The sequence below is a fragment of the Cygnus olor genome, unplaced genomic scaffold (genome assembly GCF_009769625.2).
Source record: "Cygnus olor isolate bCygOlo1 unplaced genomic scaffold, bCygOlo1.pri.v2 scaffold_230_ctg1, whole genome shotgun sequence".
Lineage (NCBI taxonomy): Eukaryota > Metazoa > Chordata > Aves > Anseriformes > Anatidae > Cygnus > Cygnus olor.
The window spans coordinates 656-10,493 of NW_024429158.1; the positions used below are offsets into that span (position 1 = coordinate 656).

At 72.9% G+C, this 9,838-nt stretch overlaps 1 protein-coding gene across 1 annotated transcript; it reads left to right on the forward strand.

The window, feature by feature from the left end:
• Nucleotides 1-1,164: 1,164 nt before the first annotated feature.
• AGAP2 (ArfGAP with GTPase domain, ankyrin repeat and PH domain 2) lies at nucleotides 1,165-9,833 on the forward strand (the record flags this gene model as incomplete). The annotated part of the gene is made up of 19 exons (XM_040543789.1): nucleotides 1,165-1,514; nucleotides 3,386-3,444; nucleotides 3,546-3,633; nucleotides 4,139-4,224; nucleotides 4,311-4,452; nucleotides 4,537-4,671; nucleotides 4,951-5,072; nucleotides 5,145-5,297; nucleotides 5,602-5,688; nucleotides 5,768-5,872; nucleotides 5,943-6,105; nucleotides 6,188-6,307; nucleotides 6,791-6,937; nucleotides 7,268-7,327; nucleotides 7,601-7,752; nucleotides 7,839-7,929; nucleotides 8,329-8,551; nucleotides 8,764-9,013; nucleotides 9,705-9,833. Coding segments are annotated over exons 1-19 (2,424 nt in total), but the record flags the coding sequence as incomplete, so codon positions are not given.
• Nucleotides 9,834-9,838: the final 5 nt, after the last annotated feature.

Here is a 9,838-nt window from a genome sequence, read left to right on the forward strand (position 1 = left end):
GCGGCCCCGATCCCGGCGGCGGAGAGCGGGGGGGGGGGGGGGGGGCGGCGGCGGTGCCAACCCCTCCGGGGGCGGGCGAGCGGGGAAGGCTTCGGGGGGGCAGGGCCGGGGGTGGGGACGGCGCCGAGCATCCAGGCGGCACCGACGGGCGCGGAGCCGCCGCGCCGAGCCCCGACCGGAGCCGGTGCCCGGTGCCGGGAGGGGAGCGGGGGGGGCGGGGGGGCTCCAAGCCCCGAGCCTGGCCGGGTCGGGGGGGGCCCTGCCCGCACCCATGAGCAGGGCCGCCGGCCTCCAGCGCCGCACCACCTACCTCATCTCCCTCACCCTGGTCAAGCTCGAGTCGGTGGCAGCCCCGGACGACCCGGAGCAAGCGGGGGCGGCCGATGGACCCCCCCGGGAGCCCCCCCGGGCTGAAGACGGCGGCGGCGGCGGCAAGAGCAAGAGGCCGGAGCGGCTCTTCCAGCGCCAGGACGCGCTCTGGATAAGTACCGCCGGCTCCGGCCCCCCGGACCCGCCGCTGCCCCCCGGCCCCCCCCGCGCCCCCAGCCCCGGGCCCCCCCCTGCCACCGAGGGCTCGACGGCCCGCGGGGCCCGGGGGGGGGGCCATGGCTCCGGCCGCCCCCGCTCGCCCGCCTCCACGCCCCCCGCCGTGCCCCCCAAGCCTGACCCAGCCCTGCTGCCCCCCCCGCCCGCCGTGCCCCCCAAACCCGACCCCGCTCTGCTGCCTCCCCCCCCCGCCGTGCCCCCCAAGCCCGACCCCGCTCTGCTGCCGCCCCCCCCCGCCGTGCCCCCCAAACCCGACCCGGCCTTGCTGCCCCCCCCCCGCCGTGCCCCCCAAACCCGAAGCCATCGCCCGGGGGACCAAGGGCACCTTGGAGGCACTGGGGGAGCGGGGCAGGGGACCCCCCCCGTGCCCCCCCAGCCGCCCCCCGCTGCTGGCCCAAGCCAGCTGGGGCTGCCCCGAGCCCCCCCCCGGAGGGCTCCAAGCCCCCCACCCACGCGGCCCCGGGGGTGTCGTCCCCGCACCCGTCCGCCGGCCCCCGCCGCCTGCGCCTGGCCGGCACCAAGCCCTTCAAGACGGTGACCACCAGCGGGGCCAAGGTGGGCTCGGAGCCCAAGGCCCCCAAAGCCCCCCCCCACAAAGGCAGCCGCCTCTCCTGGCCCGAGGGCGAGGGCAAGGGGCGCCCCAAGGCGGGGGGGGGCAAGGCGGGTGCCGAAGGGGGGCCCCGGCCGCCGGCGAGGGCCCGGCTGTCCCCGCGCAAGGGCAAGAGCAAGACCCTGGACAACAGCGACCTGCACCCCCTGCCCGGGGTGCTGGCGGCCGCCCCCCCCCCCCAGCGAGGTGGGCGCGGGGCTGAAGCGGGGCCGGGAGGGCGGCCGAGCCTCCACCCGCGACCGCAAGATGCTCAAGTTCATCAGCGGCATCTTCGCCAAGAGCCCGGCGTCCACCCCCACGCACCCCGCGCCCCCCTGGGCGCTGCTCAGCACCGACCTGGGCAGGGGCGGCCCCCCCAGTGAGTACCGGGCCGGAGGGGGGAGGCCCCGTGCCTCAGTTTCCCCTGGGACCGCGGGAGGGTTTTTTTGGGGAGGGCTGTGCAGCAGCGCCGTGCCTCAGTTTCCCCCGCGTGGGGCTGTGCCGTCGCGGTGGGGTGACGAGCGGGGTCCGGTGCTGGCTCGCTCCTGGGAAGGGGGGGGTTGTGGGGAAGGACCCGTCTGCACCCCACAGCTTGGGGGGGGGGGGGCCTCGATGGGTGCGGGGGTGGCGCGGGTGCTGAGCCCCCGCAGCGCGCGGGCAGGGCCGTGGGGAGTTGTGCGTCACCTGCGCCGTGCGACACCCCCAGGCAAGGCCCCCCCACCCCAGCTCAGGGCCACCCCGTGGTCCCTGGTGGTGCTGGTGGGACTGTGGGCTTCCCGTCCGTCCGTCCGTCCATCGCTTGACCCGTCCGTCCTTCCATCCATTCCGGGCCCATCCGTGCGTCACGTACTCGTCCGTCCTTCCGTCTGCGCACCCGCTCGCCCCACGTCCATCTGTCCTGCCACCCCATAGCCAGCTGCGGGCTCCCTGCCCGTCCGTCCGCCCTGCCCCAACCCCGCCGGTCGGGGTTCCTGTCCCCAGCCCCCCGTGGGGTGTGTGGGCAGCGCCTGCTGGGGGTGGCAGCAGGGACACCCGTGGGTGGCAGCGCGGTGACGACGCGCGGGGTGACAGGCACCGGCATTAACCCCTCCGCTGCTGCACGCCGGGGCTGCATCGGGGCCGCCCTGCGCGTGACACGGGGGAAACTGAGGCACAGGAGGGTGCCGGGGGCACCCTGTCTGTCCCTGCCTCAGTTTCCCTCTCTGGTGGCGCAGGAGGCGCAGAGCTGCGGGCCCTGCGGTGGGCTGGGGGTGCTGGGCTGGGTGCGTGGGGGCCCACACAGCGTCCTCGTGCAGTGCCACGTCCTCGTGTCATGCCACGTCCCTGCGCCGTGCCTCCCCCTCGTGCCCCACGCCTGCAGTGCCTGCCATGTTGTCGTGCTTGCCATGTTCCCGTGTGCTGCATCCATCGTGTCCCTGTGCCCGTCGTGTCCCTGGGCCACGCTGTGTCCTGGTTCCACGCCACATCCTCGTGTCCTCGCCCCCATCGTGTGCCCCTGCCGTGCCACCTCCTCCTCTCACACTGCATCTTTGTGTCTGCCGTGTCCGTGCCACCATGCCCCCGTGCCCGTGGTGTCCGTGCCGTGTCCCTGTGCCGTGCCACATCCCCGTGCCATGCTACAGCCTTGTGTCCTCGCGCCATCTCGCATCCCTGTGCCACGCTGCGCCCTCGTGCCCATCGCGACCTGGTGTCCCTGTGTCACACCACAGCCCTGTGCCACGCTGTTCCCATGCCCCTCGTGTCCCTGTGCTGTGCCACGTCCCCGTGCCATGCTGCAGCCCTGCGCCCATCGTGTCCTCGTGGCCGCTGAGTCCTGTGCCGTGCCACATCCTTCTGCCCCCCATGTTGTGGTGCCACCGTGCCCCTGTGCCCATCACATCCCTGTGCCGTGCCACGTCCTCGTGCCACGCTGCAGCCTCGCGCCTATTGCGCCACCCTGCGTCCTCGTGCCCCGTGGCCTGTCCTCGTGTCCACCACATCCTCGTGTCCACCGCATCCTCGTGCCCGTGGCGAGCGGGGCAGGACGGGTCCCGTGGTGCCACAGCCACGTCCGTGCCACGTCGCATCCCTCCCGCCGCCCCCACCGGGCTCGGTGCGGTGCCGTTGCCTGGTGACAGCTCGTGGCCGCCCACGCAGGGAGCTGCCAGCGGCACTGCCGCAGGGCTGGGGGCGGCCGTGCCCCCCCCCGGGCCGGGGGGCTGGGGGTGCCGGGGGTGTCCGGGCACCACCTCACCCCGCTCCTCCCTGCAGAGGCCTTGGTGAACAGCCAGGAATGGACCCTCGGCCGCTCCGTCCCCGAGATCCGCCTGGTGGGTACCGTGTCCTGGTGGCCCTGCCCCGTGTCCTGGTGGCCCTGCCCCGTGTCCGCGTGTCCCCGGCCGTGCTGATGTCCCCTCTGTCCTCCCCCCAGGGCGTCCTGGGCAGCAGCAAGAGCGGGAAGTCGGCGCTCGTCCACCGCTTCCTCACTGGCTCCTACGTGGGGCTGGAGCCCACGGAGAGTGAGTGGCCGTGGGATGGATGCGGCTGTGGGGCCGGGCATGGCTGTGGGGCTGGGTGTCGCTATAGGGTTGGCCATGGCCATGGGATGGACGTGGCCATGGGACGGACGTGGCCATGGGATGGACATGCATGGCCATGGGATGGATGGGGCCATGGGTGGGACATGCGTGGCCACGGGACAGACGTAGCCATGGGAGGGCCATGGCCATGAGATGGACCAGGCCATGGGTGGGATGTGCGTGGCCATGGGAGGGACAAGGCCATGGGGCGGACGTGGCCCTGAGATGGACAAGGCCGTGGGAGGGACAAGGTCATGGGACGTACGTGGCCGTGGGATGTACGTGGCTGTGGGACGTACATGGGCATGAGATGGACAAGGCCATGGGTGGGACGTGCATGGCCATGGGACGGACGTGGCCATGGGAGGGACGTGGCCATGGGAGGGACGTGGCCGTGGGACGGGCCATGACTGCGGGACCCCCCCTCTCCTCCCCCCTGCTCCAGGTGGGCAGTTCAAGCGCGAGGTGCTGGTTGATGGCCAGAGCCACCTCCTGCTCATCCGGGAGGAAGGAGGCGCCCCGGACGCCAAGGTCAGCGGGGGCTGGGGGGCTGGGGGGGCTGTGCCGGCCGGCACCGAGCCCTGACCCCTGCCCACACCCCCCCCCCCCCCCCCCAGTTTGCCAGCTGGGCGGACGCCGTCATCTTCGTCTTCAGCCTGGAGAACGAGAGCAGCTTCGAGGAGGTGACGCAGCTGCACGCGCTGCTCAGCGGCTACCGGGGCGCCAGCGAGGTGGCCCTGGCGCTGGTGGGCACCCAGGGTGAGCCAGGGGACATGGCGGCTTCCCCACGGGGACGGGGAGGGGTCGGTCCTCGCCTCAGCCCCTCCTGTCCCCCCCCCACAGACAAGATCAGCTCCTCCAACCCCCGGGTGATCGAGGATGCCCGGGCGCAGGCGCTGTGCGGGGACATGAAGCGCTGCCTCTACTACGAGACCTGCGCCACCTACGGCCTCAATGTGGATCGGGTCTTCACCGAGGGTGGGTGCCCGGGGACGGGGCTGCAGCTGGTGGCCGGGGGGGACGGGGGCCGTGGCAGGATGGGACGGGGACTGGGGTTGGGGTGGGTTTAGGAGCGGGGCTGCATGGAGTGGGGTCTGTGGCTGGGGGTCGGAGACCACGGCCGGGCGGGATGGGGCCCGTGGCCGGTGGCTGGGGCAGGAAGGGGACCACGGCCGGGCGGGGGGGGGGTCTGTGGCTGGTAGCAGGCAGGCCGGGGGTCCCAGCAGCCCGTCCCAGCTGAGGTCCCTCCCGGCGCAGTGGCCCAGAAGGCGGTGGCGCTGAAGAAGCAGCAGCAGCTCCTGGCCTCCTGCAAGTCGCTGCCCAGCACCCCCAGCCACTCGGCCGCGTCCACCCCCGTCGGGGGCGCCCACCCTGGCCAGGTACCCCCGGCTGCCCAGCCCTGTCCCTGCGGACCGGGGCCGTGGCCGGCGCTGAGCCCGTGTCCCCTCCAGGCCAGCAACGGGGGCCACACCAGCGACTACTCGTCCTCGCTGCCGTCCACCCCCAACGTCAGCCACCGGGAGCTGCGGAGCGAGCCCCCGCCCCCCCTGGGCACCCCCAGCTCCCTGCACCGCGGGGCCAAGCGCCGCACCAGCCTCTTCGCTGTGAGTGGGCAGCGGGGGGCACCTGGGGGGTCACCTGGATGGAGGGGGGTGACACTAGGGGGCTATGTGGCACCTGGGGTGTGCCCATGGCACTGGGGGCAAGTGGCACCTGGGGGTCCCCCGGCAGGGCAGTGCTAGGGGATGCAGGTGGGACCGCAGTGGCCAGGGGCACGCAGGCCCTCGTGTCCCGCAGCGACGTGGGGTGGGTGACACCGGGGCCGTCCCGGCAGCAGGGCCCCGCAGGCACCCCAGGGTGCCCCCAGCAGGGCCACGCATGCCACCAGCCGTGTCCCCGTCCCCTCAGACGCGCCGGGGCAGCGACTCGGAGAAGCGGAGCCTGGACAGCCGGGGCGAGGCGGCGGGCAGCGGCCGTGCCATCCCCATCAAGCAGGTCGGCAGGGCGGTGGCAGGTGGGGACGTGTCCCCGTGTCACCCTGTCCCCGTCCCCCTCACCACCCTTCCGTCCCCAGAGCTTCCTGCTGAAGCGCAGCGGCAACTCCCTCAACAAGGAGTGGAAGAAGAAGTACGTGACCCTGTCCAGCAACGGGCTCCTCTTCTACCACCCCAGCATCAACGTGAGTGTCCCCGTCCCCGTCCCCGTCCCGAGGGCGCCCCGCTCTCAGCACCCGCCTGTCCCCGCCGCAGGATTACATCCACAGCACGCACGGGAAGGAGATGGACCTGCTGCGCACCACTGTCAAGGTCCCTGGCAAGCGCCCGCCCCGCGCCATCTCCGCCTGCGGCCCCTCCGCCAGCATCAATGGGCTGGTGAAGGACGTGGCGGGGGGCACAGCGCCCGAGGGTGGTGGTGAGTCCGGGGGCGGGCGGCAGTGGCCGTGTCTCCCTTGCGGGGGGGGACACCCGTGTCACCGCCCTGCCCCTGCCTGCAGCCGGCGCCTCCCCTGTGGGGCTCAGCCTCCCCCCAGAGCCAGGGACCAAGGTCACGGGCAAGGGCGAGCGGTCCCTGCAGCGCTGCGCCTCCGCCTCCAGCGCCAAGCTGTCGGGCTCCGGTGAGTGCCCTGTCCCTGTCCCCATCCCCGTCCCCATCCCCGTCCCCAGCCACCTTGCTGGGACGGAGCCAGGGACCTCGACTGAGGTGGCCCTGCTGAGCCCAGTGGCACCCAGAGAGCCTGGGGACTTGGGGGCTGAAGTGGTCCCTGGTGGCCTTAATGAGCCTGGTGGCCCCAGTGACTCCGGTGGCACCAGTGGCACTGGTGGCCCAGTAAACCCCGTGGTGATCCTGGAGGTCACAACGAGTCCCAGTGAGCCCGGTGGCCCCAGTTGCACTGGGGGACTTGGTGACCCTGGTGGCTCCAGTGAGCTGGGGGTGGCCTGGTGAGCCCGGTGACCCTGCTGGACGCGGGGGGCCCTGGTGACCCCAGTGAGCCCAGTGGCCCCAGTGAGCCTGGTGGCCCACTCCAGTGGTGGCACTGGTGAACTCAACTGGCAAGCCCGGTGTCCCTGAGCACCCCAGCAAGCTTCTCCCTTGGCAGACGGCCCCCCCGCCTCCGAGACCATATCCAGCCCCGGCAGCTCGGGCAAAGACCCGCCGCCGTCGCCCATGGTGGACAGGAAGAAGCACCGCCGGAAGAAGCTGACGACGCCGTCCAAGACGGAGGGCTCGGCGGGGCAGGCGGAAGGTGAGAGCCGTGGGGACGGGGGTCCCGAGAGCCCCCCCCCGGGCAAGCGGGGACGGCGGCCGCAGAGCCGTGGGGACAACGCCAGCGTCCCCCCCACGGGGACGATGCCCCAGGAAGCCACAGGGCTCCAGAGCCTGGACCCGACCCTGCCACGCTCAGCCACGCCGTCCTGCCCACGCACCCCCCCCCCCCCCCCCTTGCTGTGCCACCGCCTGCCACCTCCCTGCGCCCCGGCGCCGTCCCCCCGTCCCCGGGGCTTTGCGGGCTCCTCTCGTGACTCTCTCTTCCCCCTTTCCTCTCTCTGCTCTCGCTGCCCCGGACCCTCCGCAGCCAAGCGCAAAATGTGGAAATTAAAAAGCTTTGGTAGTTTAAGAAATATTTATAAAACAGGTAACGTGGTGCGTGGCGCGTGGCCTGCTCCACTCATGCATGTGGCTGTGTCCCATCCGCGCCTGCCGCCGTCGCATCCGCTGCGTCCTCGTCCCCTCCCTGCCCGGTGGCCGCGGCCGGGAAGAGCCGGGGGGTCCCGGCCGCGGGGGACCTTGGGGGGGACCACAGGGAGGTGTTGAGCCGGGGGGGGGGGGGGGGGGGGGGGGGGCGGGGTGTCCCGCCGCACAGGCTGAGCCCCGTCCCACCGCCCACGGGGGGTCTCTGGTCCCACAGAGGAGGAGAACTTCGAGTTCATCATCGTGTCCAGCACGGGGCAGACGTGGCACTTTGAGGCGAGCAGCTTCGAGGAGCGGGACGCATGGGTGCAGGCCATCGAGAGCCAGATCCTGGCCAGCCTGCAGTGCTGCGAGAGCAGCAAGAACAAGGTAGGGCCCGGAGGGGGTGGGGGGGGGGTGGGGGGGGGGGGGGCCTCTCCGCCCCCAACCCCACTTACCCTGCTGTCCGTCCCCAGGCGCGCATGGACAGCCAGAGCGAGGCCGTGGCCATCCAGGCCATCCGCAACGCCCGCGGCAATTCCCTCTGCGTGGACTGTGGGGCACCCAGTGAGCGCCGCGGGGTGCTGGGGGGGGCGTGGGGCGCAGGGCGACGTGGCCATGGGGGGGGCCACAGGGTGTGGGGTGATGTGGGCACGTAGGGACACAGGGCGTGGGGTGACCAGGGGGTCATGGGATGTGGGGTTCCATTGGGCGCATGGGGCCACGGGACACGCGGGGCCACGAGCCATGGGGTGATGTTGGTCACGCAGGGCCGTGGGCCGTGGGGTGACAGTCTCGGGCTGTGAGGGGCTGTTGGCCGCGGTTACGCAGCGCTGCGGGCTGTGCGCTGTCCTTGCCCGTGCGGTGCCGCAGGCCGTGCAAAGCCATTTGTCCAGAAATGCTGGGGGCCACGCGGTGCCGTGCGTCACACGGGGCCATGTCCCACCCCACCCCCCCCCCCCCCAGACCCCACCTGGGCCAGCCTGAATCTGGGGGCGCTGATCTGCATCGAGTGCTCGGGGATCCACCGCAACCTGGGCACCCACCTGTCGCGCGTGCGCTCCCTCGACCTGGACGACTGGCCCCGGGAGCTGACGCTGGTGCTCGCCTCCATCGGCAACGCCACTGCCAACAGCATCTGGGAGAAGAACCCGCAGGGCCGCTGCAAACCCACCCCTGAGTCGTCCCGGTGAGCAGCAGCCCCCCCCGTGCCATGTGTGTCCCCCTGGTGCCATGCGTGTCCCCCCGGTGCCACGTGTCCCCCTGGTGCCATGTGTCCCTTCCCGGTGCCGCGGGTCTCCCCAGTGCCACACATCCATCCCCGTGGTCCCACACTTCTGTCCCCCCGTGCCACGCGTCCCCCTGGTGCCACACGTCCCCTGAGGCCACCTGTCCCCGCAGGGAGGAGCGGGAGTCGTGGATCCGGGCCAAGTACGAGCAGCGGCTGTTCCTGGCGCCGCTGCCGGCGGCCGAGGCGCCGCTGGGGGAGCAGCTCCTGCAGGCGGTGCAGGAGAAGGACCTGGAGGCGGTGCTGCTGCTCCTGGCCCACAGCAAGAAGGAGCAGCTCGGCGTCAGCGACAAGGACCGGCGCACGGCGCTGCACCTGGCCTGCGACACGGCCCTCGTGGTCATCACCCAGCTGCTGGTGTGGGTACGTCCGGGCAGGGCTGGCGGTGCCGGGGGGCACGGGGTGGCCGTGGGGCACGTGGGGTGGCCATGGGGAAGGTGACATAGCTATGGGGATCGCGGCACAGTCATGGGGTGGCGATGGGGCACGTGGGGTGGCCATGGGGATGGTGACATAGCTGTGGGGATCGCGGCACAGCCAGCGGGACCATGGTGTAGCTTCTGGGGAGATGGAGCGGTGATGGGGGTGGTGGGGTGGCCATGGGGAATGTGGGATGGCCTTGGGAATCCCAGCTTACCAAGGGGGACGCGGGGACACGGCCATGGGGGGAGGTGGCCTGGCTTGGGGACGTGGTGTGGCTGTGGGGGCATGGCATGGCCGCGGGGAGCACGGCACGGTCTTGGAGGTGATGACGGCTCTGGGGGCCACGGCACGGCCATGGGGGACTTGGGGTGGCCATGGGGGACACGGTGGGGACTTGGGGGCCATGGAGCACATGGGGGGGCCATGAGGGAGACGGCATGGCCAGGGGGAGCACGGCATGGCTTCGGGGGAGGTGGTGTGGCCGTGGGGGTGACGGGATGGCCGTAAGGGACACGGGGTGGCCTTGGGAGCCACGACACGGCAAGAGAGGCCCCGGGGGATGCGGCACGGCCACGGGGACCACGCCACAGCCCAGCGCCACCGCTCCTGACGGCGCCCCCCGTGCCCGCAGTACGGCGCGGACGTGAGGGCGCGGGACGGGCAGGGCCGCACCGCGCTCTTCTACGCCCGCCGCGCCGGCAGCCAGGAGTGCGCCGACATCCTGCTGCAGCACGGCTGCCCCGGCGAGGGCCCCGGCGGCCCCCC